General features: G+C 41.2%; 1 protein-coding gene across 3 annotated transcripts in view; it reads right to left on the reverse strand.

Annotated features, from left to right (window-relative positions):
• Window positions 1–18,089, reverse strand: part of RBM33 (RNA binding motif protein 33) — a 148,747-nt gene that overhangs the window by 9,558 nt on the left and 121,100 nt on the right. The window contains exon 18 of one of the 3 annotated variants that reach the window (XM_074946284.1): window positions 6,395–6,849. The exons of the other annotated variants lie outside the window; for them this stretch is intronic. Coding sequence (XP_074802385.1) covers window positions 6,835–6,849 — 15 coding nt within the window. The 3' untranslated portion in view covers window positions 6,395–6,834. Of the gene's footprint in view, window positions 1–6,394; window positions 6,850–18,089 lie in introns of those variants that run through there. 3 annotated transcript variants of the gene reach the window in all.

Below are 18,089 nucleotides of genomic sequence, written 5' to 3' on the forward strand. Positions count from 1 at the left end.
ACTTCTATTTCAAGCTGAGTTTGCTGATGCAGGTTAGTAACCTGAGTTAAGAACACACTTTTTCTGGGGTGTAGGCAGTGTAGACATACCCTTAGATTGTATTGCAAGCTGTCTGGAGCAGAGATTTTACCTTTTTGGGTTTCTGTAAAGCACTTATCACCTTTTTTTGTATTACAGAGAAGTAACCAGGAAAAGACCGTAGGGCTCCTTTTCTGTGCATTTTATTCAGTCTGTTGTGCTTCGCAATTCTGTGATTAGTACCTGACTGCAAATTCCAATCCCCATTGCTGAATGGAGCATCTCTAAAAATGGGTCTAGATCTCTCCTACAGCTAGACACATGGCAACCCACTACTATCCTTAGAATGTGGTGAGAAAACCAAACACATGTAGCCAGCATGGCTCTGAACGGCTGGTTCCTCACTTGATCTCAAGTAAATGCTGCCTGTGCTCCTGTGTGGTAGCTGCAAGAGGCTCTCCATTTACCTCTGCTGCTCAAGGACAGCAGTGTAGCCAGTGCCATGTAATGGGTACTTGCACATTCACTTTTTTCCTTTGCTTTATATTAAAGGAGCATTTTCAAAGTTTCAGGAAAACTATTCAGATTTGCTGCTTCAGACAATTTGGAGGATGTAAGATGTAACTCTTTGCTCTTTTACAAAATAGAAGTTAAAAAAAAATTAAATAGCCTTCCACACCCCAGATTTTTCCAGAATATTTCAAAGCAGGGAGCGAGCAGCTTCATTCTCGGGAGTTTCTAGACAAAATTATTGCTTTTTCTTGTCACTGTTCATTACCAGCTAAAAAGAGCTATACCTTTACAGCAAGTGGGGACAGTGTATTCTGCCTTGAATAAATTCATTCTTTAAATTCTTCATATTTCTTAACTTAGCAGGGGATATCAGAGTTTTATGCTAGGTAGTGTAGCGTGGTCTTCACTATTTCTCTCAGTGAAGAACTGCAAGGCAGTATAATGATGTCTCCTCACTTTAACTGGTTGCCAAATACATCAAGCTTTTTTGTTTTCTATCAAAATACTGAAACTCCCCCTGCAAAATGGATCCTAGACTACTATTTTACCATCTAAGGCAAAGAAGATGGCATTAAAGCATCAATGGCCCAGTTGTAGAGGTAAGGTGTGCAAACAAGGAAGGATAAAAAATGAGCAACTTAAGCATGAAGGAAGTGTACCTTGGAATATGGTCAAGTGTGTTTGTCACAGTCACCCCTCACTTTTGACCATTTCCCCTTTTGTGTGCTCCAGGAGTCATGTTAACATATATGCCTATGCTCATCATTGTTTTGACTTTTAGCACAATCACTGCATACTGACTCTCCCTGACAGTAGGGTAAAAACTTCTATTTTCATGAATAACTTAATTTCACTGTAAGGCAGGAATAAGGCAGGTGTGTAATGGACCACATGTTATACCAGGAGAATCCAGGTAGGTCTGCTTAACAGACAACTTCCTCAGAATGGCAAGTATATCATATCCATCACCATTTGTGATGTCCCATAAAGAATAAGGGAAGAAAGAATAATAACTGAAGACACCTGACCCCAAAATTCCATGACTAGGTGGCAATCCCAAGGAAAGAAAAAAAAAAATCAGTCAGCTAAAGGTAATCCTTATGTTGTCAACCATGAGCATAATTGCAGCAACAGCCCTAAACTAGAGGAGGGACCATGACACTGCTTCTAGTATGCCTTTTATTCTACCTGTGTCCCAGAATCTGAGTGTAAACTTGCATGAATGTTTCCACTGAGGGTTTTGGGGGTTTTCCTTCATAGGATATGCATGAAGCATAAATGTCTGAAGTTCATTGAGTGTTTAGGGCATGTTTAAAGACGCATTTAGATTACAACAGAAAACTACACTGGCACCAGTGAGGTAAGGCTGTTACTTTAATTTTTTCTTTTACGATTTAGGTAACCTACTTATGGAACATTAATAGGAAAATAATAGTAATCTTCTTTCAGTGAGACATTTCCATGAACACAGAAAAACATTCAATTTAACAGGAAAGTATTCACGTTTCTACATACAACGTATGTATATACTTCAAACATGAAACTTTCTTCACAAGGATATGATGTTCCCATCATACACTACAGCATTTTCTATTCATATCGTATATTATAACAATCTTTAACTAAAAACACCAGTTTGTTAAAATCCTCAGTTTTTCAGTTGTTACATATTAAAATTAAATCGCAAACATGACATTAATGTCACAATGACACTTTGATTATGGGAAAGCATGAAAAAGTTTTGTACCAAAAAATAGGGAAAATAACTTGAATGCAGGGGCTAGACAGGCTCTTCAGGTTGGACAGTTGTTTAAAAAACAGCAACAGGCATGATGATTTCAACATGTTTCTTCTGCCCATACAGCATATAAAGTAACTATTTGCAGTAACAAGAGTGGAGGTGTAAATTAAATGGTTTTTGAAAAGATCTGCAAATGGATCATATTTGCTACATTAGACAAACTTTTTTCCTAAATTATTAGAAGGATTACAGTATATTTGTAATATAGAACTTCAGCACAAATTCTTCAAGCGAGTGGACAGCACTGAGAACCCCCCCTTCCCAAAACTGTTACTAAGAAATCTTGATGGGCCTGATTCTCATTTACATTAAGACCATGCTAGCAGTGTAAATTATGCTCACTTTAGGGCCCCTTTAATTACCACAGCAATGTAAAAGGGCTGTAGTATAAATGAGAATCAGACCCAACGAGAAATACTTGAGATTTCGTTCATTTTCCTGTTCCCTCCCCGCTTTAACCTGTAACTTCCCACTCTCTTGTCCCTTATTGTAGTTTCCCTGCTCAATTTTCTCTGTGGTCTCCCCTCATTTTCTCTTCCTTTCAGTCCTCTCCAACAGAATGGGGCCATTCAGTCAGAACCACATTCCTGAACAATAGCTATTTCACAATGGTACCAATATTATAAAACTGACACTGTTTCTTATAGTTTCTCACTGCTGCTGGTGCCTCCTGGAATGAAGAAGAGCATAGAATGGTACAAGCACAGGTATTACTACTGGAAGGGACTCATCTATTGGAAATGAGGAGTCAAATATTAAAGGCTGCCCCCCTGGATACAAGATGTGGGTCAATAGTCCTTATTTGTATAGCCTTGTGAGGGAGACATGCTACATGTCTTGGAGCTTTATTGAAATTTACTGCATGGCTTTAAATATTAAAATTTAAGTGTGAAGGACATACTGCAATATATACAAGGGGTTCATTGACAAAGAACCCCTAAAATTTCACCCTGGATGTGGGGGGTGGGGCAAAGAACCTTTATTCCCTTCAAAGAAATGCTGAGAAAATGTGTTAGCTATAACTATTTGGCACAAACTTAGTTGCTTAGACACGTGGTACACTATCACTGACAAAAGACTTTCTGTAGTGTTTTTTGCCTCCATAATTGTCTCCTGCTAATTTCAATCACAGCATTTGAGTAACACGTGAATAATTATGTTAGTCAGTAGTCTAGAGTATTTGGAGTACATTATCCAGTCAGTATTCAGCCAAAATTCACTATCTACATTCTAGTACAGGAATGAAAAAAATAATACAAATCCACAGTTCCATGAGGCTTCTGTAGTAATCTCATGCTACATCTACCAAGCATAAGGAAGTTACTATTATAGAAAACAAAGGCAAATATTTGCCATTTTATTCCCAGGATTCAGAGTCTGTTAAGTGGCAGACAAATATCCACATTAGTTGTGATAGTGTGGTTTATGGAGAAACACACCTGCTGCAACTATTTCAAACTAAACCCTTTTTACTTATACAAGGACACTATCAACACTGATAGAGCTGAAAATTGACATGACCTTATCGAACATTTTATTTAAACATAACTCCCAAGTGACCAGCACTGAGTGTGAAGGGCAAAGAAAAGTCTCCTAACTGGGCCTATCACCCAGTACTTTGGTACCCTCTGATTCCCTTCAGAGCATTCTCCTCCTGACTGGCACTTCATTGCCAGTGTTGCTTATACCAAGGCATCATGGGGAGCAAAGCACCAATCAGAATTGCAAGGCAAGGGGAACAGAGAATGAAGGAGTCGTAAGTGGGAAAAGGAAACAAGAAAAGAATGCATTTCCACATTACTTTCCCCCCTCCTTTCCTGTCAGCCTGATGTCTGCATTATGCAGGATGAGCATTTCACATGTCCAGGTTGAGAGAGTCCAACTACACACACTAATCTGTATAATTTCTACAGATATAGTACATACACCCCATTGCTGCAACACATAATATACATGAATAGGTACGTCTGATATGCTACGTATCCCTCTGTGAGCTGACCGAGGCATGCTGCACTAGTCTAGAATGGGGAAGAATGGCAGATTCGTCATGTTGATGTGCACTCCAAGGATTTTAAAGAGAGATACTGTACTTCCACGTAGGGAATCCAAGTGTCCCTGACCTTAGGTTTCTTCTCTTCCTCTACACTAAGTGGTGCATACAGCACTGTTCCTTGCACTCTGTGGTAGGGGGCAGCACTAGGTAGTAGCAGAAACAGATGATAAGGGTGAGAGGGAACATACTGTAGGAATGGATTTCCAGGGAAGCCTGAGTGGGAGAATGGGAAACAGTAAGGAGGACAGCACTACAGGGTGTGTGTGTGTGTGTGTGTGTGTGTGTGTGCGCTGATGAGAATAAAAGAAAAGAGGAGATAACAGTGATAAAGACAAGGAGTTGGGAACTAAGGAGAGAGAAAGGAAAGAAAGAAAGGAGACAACAGCGAGAGTTGAAGAAAATGGGCAGAAAGGATGGAAAAAACTGGAGAGAAAATGGGGAAAAAATGGAAAGCAACTGGCAGAAAAATACATATGAAGGAAAATGAGACATGGGACAAACACAACAAAAACCCATGAGTGTGAGAAGACAGGCAAAGAACAGGTAGCAACTGTCTCAGGGTACGACATGGGCAATCCAGGGGGTCAGTGCAGATACTCTATGCCATATGAGGGCTACAACTAAGAAAGGTTGGGAAGTCATTACTTTAAGGATTTCCAGCCACCTAAAAGGATCTTCAATATGTCCAAATTTTGGAGGCTGGTCAGTGTTAAAGCTTAGAAACATTGGCAGGGTAAGTTTAATGTTATATTTCCACTGTAAACAGCAAGTCTTAATGTTTTACTGTTAAAGCTACAGTGTTCTTTACAAACAAATCACATTACATGCAACGTTTCATGCTGACTTTCTATTTTCTTTGGAAGTTTGAATTACATTAGCAAAAATTTTACATAAGGAAACAAAAATTGCATTCTCTTGTCCTGTTTAATTAATGAACATAATTTATTCCATTGCTCCAAGTCAAAGTTGAGCAGCTTAACTATGTAATACAATTCTGATCTCTAACTTGCTGTTGAAAGTAATCACAATATACACATTGACACTTATTCTAGTCTGTGTGCTTGCAAGGAGCTGTTTACCTTACTGAAAAATAATAATTTAAAAAATGTACTTGTGTATATTTCTAAGTAATTCTTTAAAATAATTTTAAAGATGTAAAGGAAAGCTGAACCTGAAAATGATAATAAAAGTACCTAAATATTTATACTACAGCAATTCTGTGCCTGCCAGAAAAATCTTATATAAATTTTAGAATATAAATTTCCTTTTATTTAAGTTTCCTGTTCCAGAAATCCACTGGGGGGGGGAGGGTTGGGAGGGGGAATACAGATTACAGGAAATTAGCACCTTCATATTTGCAAAGTAAACAAACACTGGGGTGCTGTAATTGGCTCATATCCCAAATAGGAAAGATAAGAGACTTTTGTAAGGAGTACAGAACAAATGGAACACTAACAGTCTCAAACATTTAGGAGTAGAATATTTTCATTGGAGCAGTCCCATGCGTGTATTTGAAAACAATATCCCAAATAGCTCCCCCATGTTCCTTTCCCAAAAATATGATTTAGCAAAACTACTCAGCACCAGCTTTGGTGAGTTTGTATTGTATTGTTTTGCTAAAGTCTATCACAACAATAAAAATACATCGCTAAGTCATTTCAATTTAGTAGTTTGCAAGCTCTTCAGTACAGAGGGCACCTTTTCAAAACCTAAACACTTAGTACTTATATAGTTACCATTTTTCATTAGTAGAACTCTTTACAAGATTGGTAAGTACCGTCACCCCATTTTACAGATGAGGAAACAATCACAGAAATCAAGTGCCACACAACATCTGTCGAGGAGTTTGCAAATGAGCTCAGTTCTCCTGTACCGTATCCACTGGACTAGGTGAGGAGGAGCTGCAAAAGCTTCTGCTTCCGACTTCATCCTTAGTGGAGTTTGTACTATTATGATTTACAGAACAGTATCTAATACAAATTTACTTTCTCAACACCATCTTATTATCCAGACAAGAGAAACACTTTCGAAATACTTATTGAATTTGTCACTTGTTCTTGCATACTCAATAACAGAGGGTGCTTAGGTGTACTAAAGCAAGCTGCAGCAAACATTTGAAAAACAGAGGTTGATGAAGTAATTAGTATAATCAAACCAAGAGACACAAACCCCGTTCCTGTGTCACTTGCCACAGAATATGGCAGTTTAACAAGAGAAAAATCCGCTTAGCTCACTGAAGAGATGAAATACTTAAGAGTACAATCAGCCAATGTAAGTGAAAAAGAAACACAGGGATATGTCCCATCAGCTGCACTCCGCAAGTCCTCCTCTGTCATTTGCTGCTCTCTCCCCTTGCCTGAACAATCTTCAGCCCTTTTGCTAATAACTGATCCTCACAACAATGTTAGGTGTTTCTCTTTCAACTACTTCAGGACATTCTCCCACTGCTTTAGGCTCCAGCCTCCTGTCACAGTCAATTGAAGGAAGGAAAAAAGAAGAAGCTGTATTTAGCTACTGAACAATTTTTCACAATAACTACTGATGTATCATTCCACAAACCTATCTGAGATGCACAACGCCAAAAACTGGGTAAGCAGTGAGTTTACAGCCCATCTCCCTTTAACAGTGAAATTATTCTGAGCAAGTTGCCACCATAATTAAAACAATAGGGTAATAAAAGGAGACTGAGTAAAGAGAGCCATCTTGATAGCGGGTACATTAATTCACCAGGGAAATCTATATATAGTATTAGCAAACCGAATTAGAAAGCATTAAAAAATTATCTTATGGCATGTGATTTACCTGTACTTAATGTGAGATTGTAAATTTTGTTGACAAAAGGGTTTGGCTATTATATCCTAGCTTCTCCATGATTCTTCTGTTCTGGTGTGCATTTGCACTGAGAAACACAACCATTTCAAAGAAGTACTTCTAAATTACTTTCAATTATACTACTTATTGGTGTTGCCTGGAGGTCAAATTGCCATTTTCCAGATAGGACTAGTAGGGAAAAGCGATGCTCATTTCAGCTGTAAATATGAAATACCGTGGCAATGAAAATGAAAATATTTCCAATGAATTTCAGTGGAAATTTCATCTATTTACATCAGGTCTAAATTTGCCTCCAAGTGCTTGATTGGTTCAGTTTCCTTAGGAAATATTTTGATTTGTATTTCCACACACAATTACAGTTTCAGTTATTGCAATTAGAACTTTTTTCATGTTAGTTCTAGCTACAAAATATTACTTGTTCTCAAGGCAACTAAATATTGTAAATGAAAACAATTAAGGACTTTACAAATGTAATTCCATTAGATAGGTTTTATTGGCTAATTAACTTCATTATATCAAGATTGATTTGTGCTCATTTACAACCAGGTCTCAATTTGTCCTTCTGAGTACTTTTTGAAGGGTTATGGTCAAGAGTACATTACAAGGATAAACAAAAACCTCTCAAGCTAAAATTGTTTTCTTCCATTTTCTGTTGTTACGTTGTATACACAATACTGTACAGGACCACTAGCTTGTGTAAAAGCTAATGGGGCATACTGAAGATGAACTGGCAACATAAAACTCAAGACTGCAAAACAAAAGTGAAAGATCTAATTTCTTTTAGTAAAGAGTGTTTGATCTTAAATAAAACATGTTAGTAAAGGGATCTTAATTCAAGCCTAACAGCCTGAATAAAAACTAACATTTGCTGCACTTAAACTAACATTGTAGTGAAAATGATGCATGATTGTTTCAAAGTGGCATTATTCAGGCTTTTTTTCCAACATTAGCTGAATATCACTTAACATGCTAACATATAGTTTAGCATATGAAGTGCTGACACTTTCAATCTTACACTCAATATCTGGTTCATACAATACAGTTTAGGCTTGCTTTGGATCAAAAATATTTTTTCTAGTAAGGATAAAAATAAACTAGGCCACTAGTTTAAACTGTAAACTACTTGGCATATACAAGACCATAGTTTTAAATAGCTACCCCAAACCTCCTTACAGACAGAAAGTGCGTAGCATCTTAGCGTCAAGCGTATTTTGTTTTTTGCCTTTTATTTAAAAAAAATTCATGTGTACCTATGTCACAGCCCAACAGATTTGTGGGGATTGTTCAATTCACCAATGAAAACTTGTTAAAAAATCAGTTATGTTCTGGAGTAATATTTTTTCATTTTATTTCTTCCTAAACTATGAACTTTCTGCTTAGGAAATTAAGGACTGACGGCACTGGCTACAGCAGTGGTCCCCAAAATTTTTCTGTTGCGTTTCCCTGGGAGCCATGGCTGGGAGTGGGGCCAGGAGCAGAGCCAGAGCTCTGGTTGGGAGCCAGGGCCAGAGCGGTGGTTGGGAGCTGCGGCCAGGACCCAGAGCTGAAGTGGGGGATATGGCTGGGACCTGGAGCTGCAGCAGAGGTTGTGGCCGGGAGCCGGGGCTGCAGCTTTGGCTGGGGCTGGAATGGAGTTGGGGGCAGAGCAGGGCTGGGTGGTGCTCCCTCCCTGCCCCCTGTTGAGGCTGGCCGGGGCCTGGCCATGCACTCCCGAATGTTCCTCTGTGCCCACCAGGGGGGCATGCCCGACAGTTTGGGGACCACTGGGCTATAGCCACACACAGTGCAGGTACATGTTGTCTGCATGCAATTTTGACAGTGCACTTTAGTGTTGACCTGTTATTCTAGCCCTGAGTTAGAAAATCTTCTCAATCACTGATGAGTTGTATGAAACAAAGTAATGTCAACTAGGGAAAAGGTTCCACTGAACTGTTACAGTTGTGACTTGAACTGCATTTCAGTTGAAGTCTTCATAGATGACATGTTACCATATTAATCTACTACATTATCTTCCATACATTTAATGTTGGGTGATACACAAACTTAGGTTGGTCATGCTCCTACTGAAGCTAACAGTGATACTCTGAATAAAATGGAACTTTTGCACAAGAAAAATGCAGGCTCAGGCCTTCTGGTATTAAAAAAATAATTATACTATGAAGCTTAGAATCCCATAATTTTGTAAAAGACTGTTATCCTAAAACTTACTTTACCAGCTTCTGCTTTTTGGATTCCAAATGCAGGTGCTAGGAAAATACACATACAATTAATTAATCTGTATATCATAGTTACGTTGCTATAATATTCAGTGTAATAGCCTTAGTTTTGTCTCCCTGTTAAAGACAGCTTTACACCAAAACAAACCATTACTAGTATATATAACTCCTTCCCATAATAGTTTGTGTCTATATAAACACACCCATTCTAATAACCTCACATGAAAGTTATTTTCAGCATTCTCTGTACAAATTTATCTAGACTTCTGTCCAGATCACTATTTAAAAAAAACCTCCTCCTTTTAACAATTATCTAGCTGACTTGTACAAAATTCCCTAAGAAGCATTTCAGAATTGTTAGTCCCATTCCCTCACCCATGTACTTTCTTTCATGTTAAAAAAAATCCCTTACACAAAAGAAGCAGCAAAGTGAGCACTTGAAAATGTATCAGTGCTACCCAGGACTATCCATATATAGTGACATATCTTGCACATATAAAGACAGTAGTTACCCATAATGTGAAGTCCCAACGCCTATTTATGTTTCACTATTATACATCTATTTATAACCTACCATCTCTGCACAACCAATACCATATAGCTATTAAGTACAATTTAAAAACTTGGTTTCTTTTCATACTAGCCTACCAATCCTAGAAAGTAATTTTTCATAATAAGTACTATAATAGTTTCATAAAACAAGAGCATGTCTGTATGATCCTATAAAAATGAGCTATTTACCTAACCTCATGCTCTAGTATTTGTACACATATGAAACATTTTCTCCACTCTGCCTGTTTGCCCCAAGAAGTAAACTGAAATTAACAAAAATTCTGTTGGGTATTCACAGAGAAGATAATTCATGAGGCTTTTGCTTTAGTAGCGCCTGCCTGCATGAAAAGAACAAGTGTAAGGACAGCAAACGTATTACATGCATGTTTCCAAAATAAAACAAAGGTAGATGGAGATACAATACATTAAAGCTGCTAAACCTCGTGCTTGATGCCAAAGTCTCTTCACATTTCTCAGCTCCTTTAATTCAAGACAGCTAGCTGGATTCCCCCCATGGCAGCTTGGTTCTGCAGCTCCGCCTCCTGTGTGGCTTAGGTACTGCTGCACTGAGCTACACAAGAAGTCCAAAGAAAAGGAGTACTTGTGGCACCTTAGAGACTAACCAGTTTATTTGAGCATGAGCTTTCGTGAGCTACAGCTCACTTCATCGGATGCATAGCATATCGTGGAAACTGCAGAAGACATTATATACACACAGAGACCATGAAACAAAACTTCCTCCCACCCCACTGTCCTGCTGCTAACAGCTTATCTAAAGTGATCATCAAGGAAGGCCATTTCCAGCACAAATCCAGGTTTTCTCACCCTTCCCCCCCCACACACAGACACACATACAAACTCACTCTGGGGGGGGGGGGAAGGGTGAGAAAACCTGGATTTGTGCTGGAAATGGCCTTCCTTGATGATCACTTTAGATAAGCTGTTAGCAGCAGGACAGTGGGGTGGGAGGAAGTTTTGTTTCATGGTCTCTGTGTGTATATAATGTCTTCTGCAGTTTCCACGATATGCTATGCATCCGATGAAGTGAGCTGTAGCTCACGAAAGCTCATGCTCAAATAAACTGGTTAGTCTCTAAGGTGCCACAAGTACTCCTTTTCTTTTTTCTTTTTACGAATACAGACGGCTGTTACTCTGAAACAAGAAGTCCAGTCACTCTTCAGCAACCTCTACTCTCAAGCAGTAGATTTCTTCTGACTTTAGGAGTTCAAAAGAAACCGATTCAAATTTCAAGGAACATACTCTTCATTTGGATGACTTGGCCTAACTGGATGGAGCAGCACAGGATGAAGGCCCTCCTCTTGGATCCATCTCAGGCACAAAGGATTTTCCACTACAACAGATCCAGAGGAAATGGAGCAGGATCATTCAGAAAAAGTTAAGAAGGACCTACAATGGAACTACTCCTGGAAACACACACAAAATCTCACCCAGTGGGATTCTGAAGCACTTTCAAACCCTGATCATTTACCTGCTACCCACCTCCTCTCCTGAAAGTGAAGCCACATTCCTGGCCTACAGATCAAGTGCCTTTAAAACTAGATCTAGAGAGATGGAGGAGAAGGAGATTAAGCTCGATACATCTGACTGAGGAGAGCTGGCCAGCCAATTCAGTTCAATTGATGGAGGCTTTGCAGCTCTATAAACCCTTATCCATCCTTTCTCCTGACGGGTGCAAGAGACAAAAGCTCTGAGCCCTGGAAAAATTCAGAAAAGGCTGTCCTTTTTCCAAAGCTGTATTACAAAAACAGCTGGAGGTGGAAGATGACAGTCAGAGATGTACTATAGGAAGCACCCGGGTATTATAATGGGGTGGTAGCACTCATAGTTAAGATTGAGATATGTATCAAGTTAATAGATCACCATTGTTTGCTATAGATTAGCACTGCTTGACAATCTGAATTGCTTCAACAGTTAAGCCTATGTGACTGATACTCTGTTGAAGAAAAGTGAATTCAGGCTAACAGGGATTCAAAGTTATTCACCTGAAAGCCTGAACTATGTACGTTGACATTTTTCAGCAGATTGTTCTTTTCCCTGTCTGTCCCAGAGTCACCATGGGATAAGAGAGACCCTGGGAACACTCAGCAGTAAAAAACCCGTTTCCAACTGAACTGGTTTGGAAGCTGGGGGACAGGGAGGGGAGTCAGAGGTGACAGGAATGGCTCCACTTGAAATCTGTCAATAAACCAGGGTGAAACGAAAAGTGGAGAACATACACACTTCGGAAAAAAAACAAACAGTTCCATCAATCCCAGGGAAGAGAGGCCATACATTTCAGAAGGTGTTTTACTACTGTAGAAAATCCAGCAGAAGTCTTCTGTCTGTAACCTCTCCAGGAACGAAAGTGGCTGGAGGGTGAATAGAAGCTGGAAGTCCTGTGCAGATGAGATTGCCAGCATACTATGCGAGATCTGCAGAAGCGCTCACAGGTTAACAAAAACAATTTAGTGAGCCCCTTGTACTAGAGTATGACTGGGGAGGAGGCAGCATGACTGCCCTGTCCTGAAAGCAGCTCAGTGGCTAGCTGGCACCAAAGAATGATACTCTTCCACCCCTCTTTCCCTTCCAGCCTCTGCTCCCACAAACCTTCCCATTTTTACTTCTTTTCCTCTCATACTTTTCCATTTCGTAGCTAAGAACCAAACAAAAAGCTCAGGCATGGACTCCGTGTTTGCCATGCGGAAGAAGCAAAGGGACTTAAGTGGCTATAGGACAGAGGTTAATACCAATCTTGACTGTCCATTCTTTTGCTTCCTTGGTTATGTCTACACTGCAAAAAAAGACCCATGGCAATGAGTCTCCAAGCCTGGATCAACGGACTTGGACTCAAGGGGCTCACACTACAGGGCTAAAAATAGCACTGTAGGAGTTGGGTCAAAGAGCCCAGGCTCCAGCCCAAGTCCAAACATGTACACTGATATTTTTAGCCCCCTAGCATGAGCCCGAGTCAGATAATCCAGGCTCTCAGACTTGCTGCCACAGGTGGGTGGTGGTGTTTTTTTGTTAGCAGAGTAAACATACCTAGTGTACTGATGGGCAGAGCTGGGTGTACAGAATTCTTGTGCAAAAGAAAAGTACAAATAACCAGTACTTTAAAATCACTGGTGCTTTTAGTATAGATAGCTCATTTATCACCTTTATTTTACAATGTATTATTTTAGTGAGCAAATTGTAGAGAAAATATCATTTTCCAAGAAAATCACCAAGAAATACAGCCAGGGCCTAAGGAATGCTCATGTTTAGTGTCAACTCAAACAGTAGGGCTGGAAAAGACAACATGGGCCATCCAATCTGATCCCTGGCATTTTAAAGGGACTATTCTCTACGTCAACATTTCTTTAACGGTGGCCGTTGTTGCACTATTGGTCTACAGAGTGATTGCTGGTTACACTGGCTTCTCCTGCCTTAAAATTACATTTACAAGTGTCCAGGCTCAAAGGAGATCCAAGGCACCTGTAAAAGGCAGCTAATAAAGAGGGAGCTGCAAAACTAGCAGTCCCCACTCGGAGCTATTGCAGCCAGAACGGGGAAGCCTGGTGACTGGATGCAAAAGATCTGTCTATGGGGAGACAGCTAAGAGCCACTAGTCAGACTAGAGCTTCCTATATGAGGTACTTGAACAAGGAGGGAGAAGAGAAGAGACAGTGGAGAGTGGGAACAGGAGACTAGTCAGATAGTGAAGGAGATGGAAGCACAGATAGAGGCGTTCAGCTAATTCACTGATGGGAGACCATGAAAGTGAAGTGAAAAGGAGAAATTCTGGTAAAAAGTAAATGGATTTTAATATTAACTGTACATGTACCAGTTCACCAGTGACTGAAGATCTTGTTGAGTTGGTGTGGATTTGTGAATGGGGCAGATTAGGAGAGGGGGCAGCCCAAGAGATAAAAGCTTGCAGGAACTGGTCCACACGAGAATAAAGCATGAGCTTCCACACCGGTGTTGATTTAACCTGTTCTCCAATAAGCGAAGCAATGGCACAGCAGGAACATTTTAAAAGGATCAGATTCTATTTTTGTTTCTCCCTCAGCTTAGGTCACATCATTCAGCCTCCTTTTATTGTTCCACCACTTCCTGACGCCTGCACTTCATGTCTGAGAATGACAAGCAGCACAAATTCTGGTCCAGGATATATTTGCCTTTTCTTCTCCTATTGTGTCTGACCTCTTTCCTTTCTCTTTGCCACTCTCTTTCCTTTCCTGCTACCCCCTCGACACTCTCACTGCTTCAATATCTCTGTGTACACAATAGGATTTCCAGTCTATCGCTAGCAACAGACTCTAGAAGCCAAACTGCAACTGCTTAAAAAAAAAGTTGGGATGGAAAAAGAGCACGGCTCCCACTAACCAACTAGTGCAGGGGTGCTCAGACAGGGGGTCCCGAGGTTATTACAGGGGGGGTTGCGAGCTGTCAACCTCCATCCCAAACCCCACTTTGCCTCCAGCATTTATAATGGTGTTAAATATACAAAAAAGTGTTTTTAATTTATAAGGGGAGACTTGCTATGTGAAAGGGGTCACCAGTAAAAAAGTTTGAGAGCCACTGAAGTAGTGTCTCCCTCTCAGACACACACAGGGAATTCCTGACTCAGGAAAGCTTGGTTCAAAACTTCAGAACCCAGAGGATGTCCCTGGTGGATCAGCCTTCTCCTCCAGCTCCAGGGAAGAGGCTGGGGAGGCAATGGCAGGGGTGACCATCTCTGCTCCCAGAGAGAGCTAATGGAGACAGTAAAGATTCTCAGTTGTGACAGCATACAAGGCTGTCACAGCCAAGAGGAACAAATGGGTCACCAGACTTGTATGCAATGTCACACGCTAAAATGAACCTTGTTGATACTAGAAGAACCCCATGGGCTGGGATTATTCATCTATTACTCCATGTGTCATTTTCACTTATAAGCCTCAGCTCAGAAAATAGAATCAGCACTTTTGAATAAAATTACTGAGAAACTTGCCATTACTGTGACTGAGCACTAGGTAGTGCCATCACTCTAAGAAAGCTAAGTGGGATGCATTAACAAAGCACAATCATTTCCCCCTTCTAAAACTGGAAAAGGAATAGTAAGAGAGAGATCAGGATACAATTCTTAAACTTATCCAGAGTATGGCTAGAGTTACACCAGCCTGAGCTGTATTTACATACAATCATGAAAAGCTATTTTTATGGCAGGAGAAAGACTTTCTAATCCTAAGCAGTGCTAGGAGTCTACACTAATGGTCTATTTTGGGAAACACTTGGTGCAAGGAAATATTTGATTAAAGGAAATTACAGAATTGCTACCTAAAATGGCCAATCATTACTCAAGTTATTTGGCAACTGGAACAACTTGCTTACTCTCACGTGATTCCCTGTCTCCCACACAGTCCTAACAGATACAAAAGAGCAACAATGACTAGCAGCAAATAAGCCTCCTTAGAGAGGTTATGGTAGCAGCACATGGAACCTTGAGGGTAGCGCTGGAAAAATGGGACCCACTCATGCTCTTGGCAATCCAAAAATAAATCCAATTCAGACGTCTGCTTAAATTCAACATGTTAACAGTCTACTTCAGTAAGCAATACTACATAGAGATAACAGTGTTGAATGTCATTACATACTTTGGCACCAGGCCTCGGAGGCTGTACTTTAAACACACCATAGTTCTTGAGAGCCTTTTGTACCTTCAAACACTTAAAAAGTGTGATTATGTAAAACAATGCACATCTTGTAGTCCCTCACTCAGATTATGACCTAGTTTAATGTCATGTTATTTAAAAACAGCCAAAAGGCTGATTTATTGATTCTTTCCACTCTTGATGGCGTTTATGAAGAGGGCAATGGACAATATTCAAAACGAAAGCATGTTTTTGTATTTTAATTATGATTCTTTTTGTTTTTAAAACAGGGCATTTGATTCAATAATTATGCTGGAGCCTAAAGCATTTTATTACATTTTTCAGTATCCTTGGAATCATAGAACAGGTGGAAAACCCCTGACCAAGAAGAGAGCAGCTTTATAGAAGAACAGGGAAAGTGAGGAGTCCAGTGATGAGACAGGATGGAGAAAGCATTTCAAACATTCATGTGAAGGAAGAAAACAATTCCCCTCGCTTCCCAGGTCTGGATGAAAAATGATGGTGCATCTCCCTTTTCACTAACTGCATACACCTTCCTGACCTCCTCCTACCTCAGAGTTCAGCTGTTCCCAGCTTATCAGATCTGACCTATTGCCCTTATTCACAGTATCACCATCCTGATGTAAAATCTAAGATAGCAATGTTGAGAGGGAGCAGAAACTAGATTCATTTTTCAATTTCATTTTCCAGCTGCCTGTTGGTGTATCCTGATACTAAAATTCATGTGCAGTCCCAGGGTAAAAGAAAGTCAAACCTTTTACACCTAGCAGGTCTCTGAGATAAGGCAGTGGACTTGCTCTGCTTCCTCCGAAGTCTGAGAACAACCAAATCTGACAATACTTTGCTTGAATGTAAAAGCACACTACAGTATTCCGACTGCAACAAATTATCCAGTAGGTACCAGCCAGACTGATTCTATTTGCCACCAGTGTTCTAACTGCATACCTCTCTCAGTGGCAAATCCGGCCTCCTCCTTTCATAGATGCAGAGGGTTTTCCTGTAGTGGATCCAGTATAGTTTTGTCATATGGGGGTTAGGCAAGATTTTGGGAGTTTAGGCAAGGCATGGGCGCCCCTGTGAAGCCAGGAGCCCAGCTGCAGGGCAATAACGCAGCTGGGAATGAGGGGAGGTGGATCAACTCTTATGTGGATACATGAGTCAATTCCCACAAGTAGTGGGAAGTGCAAGTAGCATGAGACTATTCCAGCACTGAACTGAGGATGGACTAGTGGTCATGGAGTGGCTCTGCTCCTGTAGAGTCAATGGGATGTCAAAAGAATTTCCTTCCCTCATACCAGAGGAAAGATTATTCAAGTTCTGCTCTAGGACAGGGGTGGGCAAACTTTTTGGCCCGAGGGCCACATCTGGGTATGGAAATTGTATGGTGGGCCATGAATGCTCACGAAATCGGGGGTTGGGGAGCGGTAGGGGGTCCAGGCTCTGTGGTGGGTGCAGAAAAGAGGAGTTCACTGTGTGGGAAGGGGCTCCAGGCAGGGGGTGCGGGCTCTGGGGCGGGGTTGAGGATGAGGGTTTGGGGTGCAGAAGAGTGCTCTGGGCTGGGCTGTGGTAGGGGGTTGGGGTGTGGGAGGGTGTCAGGCTCCGGGCAACTCTTACCTCAAGCAGCTCCCAGAAGCAGTGTCATGTCCCCCCTCCGGCGCTTATACGGAGGTGCGGCCAGGCAGCTCTGCACGCTGCCCCATCTAAAGGTGCCGCCCCTGCAGCTCCCATTGGCCGAGGTTCCTGGCCAGTGTGTGGAGCCCCTTGGCTATCCCTACGTGTAGCAGTCGGAGAGCGGACATGATGCTGCTTCCAGGAGCTGCGTGGAGGGGGGCAAGCCCTGGATCCTGCTCTCGGGCTGGATTAAAATGTCTGAAGGGCCGGATGCGGCCCCTGGGTTGTAGTTTGCCCACCCCTGCTCTAGGGCAAAGAACCTGGACTTCAGGCAGTCCACAGCCCTTATCAGGGCTGCCTGCTGACAGAGGAAGGGAACACTGGCTTACATCTGACATATATTTGGTAGGTTTTGTTGCCCCCCTGTAACGGCCAAAGATTTTATTTTTCCCCCCAACAAACTTACACCACAGGCTCTATAGAAACTGATGGGTAAAAGTCCCTCACTTACTAGGGAAAGTGTCTACTTTGAGACAGGCAAGTCTATGTCAAAGCTTTTGCATATCCCACTGCCTTCAGAAATACCTAAACCTAACTATCCTCTCTGTTCTCCACAACTAAGCAATCTAAATAGTTTGTTGTTACAGCCTCTGCCTTGACTTTTCCTTCCCCTCAGTCTCTCCTGTATGTCCTCCAGCTTCAGCCCTCTTCACTACACTGAAAATACCCTTACCAAGGTTTCTAACAACCTTTTCTTGGCTGAGCTGTGGAACCAGTACTCCATTAGAATCATAGAATATCAGGGTTGGAAGGGACCTCAGGAGGTCATCTAGTCCAACCCCCTGCTCAAAGCAGGA

The sequence above is a fragment of the Natator depressus genome, chromosome 2 (genome assembly GCF_965152275.1).
Source record: "Natator depressus isolate rNatDep1 chromosome 2, rNatDep2.hap1, whole genome shotgun sequence".
NCBI classification, from domain to species: domain Eukaryota; kingdom Metazoa; phylum Chordata; order Testudines; family Cheloniidae; genus Natator; species Natator depressus.